Source organism: Micropterus dolomieu, linkage group LG02 (genome assembly GCF_021292245.1).
Source record: "Micropterus dolomieu isolate WLL.071019.BEF.003 ecotype Adirondacks linkage group LG02, ASM2129224v1, whole genome shotgun sequence".
Classification (NCBI taxonomy): Eukaryota; Metazoa; Chordata; class Actinopteri; order Centrarchiformes; family Centrarchidae; genus Micropterus; species Micropterus dolomieu.
In genome coordinates, this window is record NC_060151.1 from 31,105,233 (window position 1) to 31,107,156 (window position 1,924).

Genomic DNA, 1,924 nt, shown 5'->3' on the forward strand with positions numbered 1-1,924 from the left:
TCAGTGCAGACAGAGTCCACGTTTCAGCTGCGGCGTCGTTTAAAATGCTAATGAATCTGTGTTTTCTTTTTCTCTGCACTGACGGTGATAGTCGTCCACTTTAATACTCCCCCACACAGAAAGAGAGGGAGAGAGAGAGAGCTGGAGGGAGGAAGAGGAGGAGGAGGAGGAGGAGGAGGAGAGGAAGGAGAGCACAGAGGGATGTGGGCGGAAAAGAAGAGTGGGAGGGATGGACGGAGAGAAACACTCGTCTTCATCTGCTCGTTCTTACTTTTCAGAGAAAAAACTAAACGAAGACATCATCATCTTCTCTCGTCGTCTTCGATCCTGAACGCTGCACACACAAACATGCAGAAACTAATATTCAGATATTTTAACAAAAGACAGAACAAAGTAGATAAACGTGGCACTAAAGGGAGGAATTGTATTTTCAAGGAATATATAAAATGTTAACAGTTAATCCATTTGTTTCAGCTCCAAACATTAGACTTCCTGCTTCCATTCCCAAAGCATTATGGGAATTGTGGTTCCAAATCTGAGACCATGATCATCCCAAATAGTTAAGGCGTTAAGCATTTTAAGTATATCGTTTTTGAGACCGTAAAATCTCCGAACGTTAATGTCGGCGCCCTCGTCAGGCCGCTGCGTGTGCTGCATCCAGCAAGAGAGAGGCAGCTGTGTGTGCGTGTGCGGTGATATGTGGGTCAACATGGCGGCGTCTCTGACTCTTTGTAGTTTCTCATCAGAGCTGCTCTCTGAGGCTGAGACACTGAACTATTTATAAATCGGCCTGATTCCACATGTTTAGATGCTTTTTAGATCTCGATTGGTTTGATTTGTCACGTGTCGGCCGGCTGGTTTACTTGTTAACGTGTGAAAATGAAGCAATGAAATAAAAGATGAATTAATGTCCCGAGTTGTTTTTGTGTTTAAGCTTTTCTGTGTTTTCCAGTTCAGGAGTTTAAATGTCAGTTCTTCCTCCTTAACTGAAACTTCCCCAGATTCACTCTGGAGACGGAGGAGAAGGAGGGAGAGGGGGGAGGGGGGGAGGCAGAGGGTGAGAGGAGAGCGAGGGGAAGAGGAGGAGGAGGAGGAGGAGGAGAGACGGAGGGAGAGGGGCTGATGGACGGAGCGGAGAGGAAGCAGGCGGTGCTGAACGTAGCGTTTCGATACCTGGACACCTACAGAGAGCTGCTGCAGGAGGAGGGCGAGCGCAGCAACAGCTTCCCCAAGGTAACACACACACTGTACTACACAACATATACACACTGTACTACACAACATAACACACACATATACACACTGTACTACACAACATATACACACACATATACACACTGTACTACACAACATAACACACACACATATACACACTGTACTACACAACATAACACACACACATATACACACTGTACTACACAACATATACACACACATATACACATTGTACTACACAACACACACACATATACACACTGTACTACACAACATATACACACTGTACTACACAACACACCACACACACATATACACACTGTACTACACAACATATACACACTGTACTACACAACACACCACACACACATATACACACTGTACTACACAACATATACACACACATATACACACTGTACTACACAACACACCACACACACATATACACACTGTACTACACAACACATATACACACTGTACTACACAACACACCACACACACATATACACACTGTACTACACCACATATACACACTGTACTACACAACACACCACACACACGTATACACACTGTACTACACCACATATACACACTGTACTACACCACATATACACACTGTACTACACCACATATACACACTGTACTGACTGTACTACACCACATATACACACTGTACTGACTGTACTACACCACATATACACACTGTACT

General features: G+C 44.2%; 1 protein-coding gene across 1 annotated transcript in view; it reads left to right on the top strand.

Moving 5' to 3' along the window:
• Positions 1–619: 619 nt before the first annotated feature.
• Positions 620–1,924, top strand: part of rapgefl1 (Rap guanine nucleotide exchange factor (GEF)-like 1) — a 30,266-nt gene continuing 28,961 nt past the window's right edge. The window contains exons 1-2 of the mRNA XM_046043530.1: positions 620–699; positions 1,002–1,233. Coding sequence (XP_045899486.1) covers positions 620–699; positions 1,002–1,233 — 312 coding nt within the window. The remainder of the gene's footprint in view (positions 700–1,001; positions 1,234–1,924) is intronic.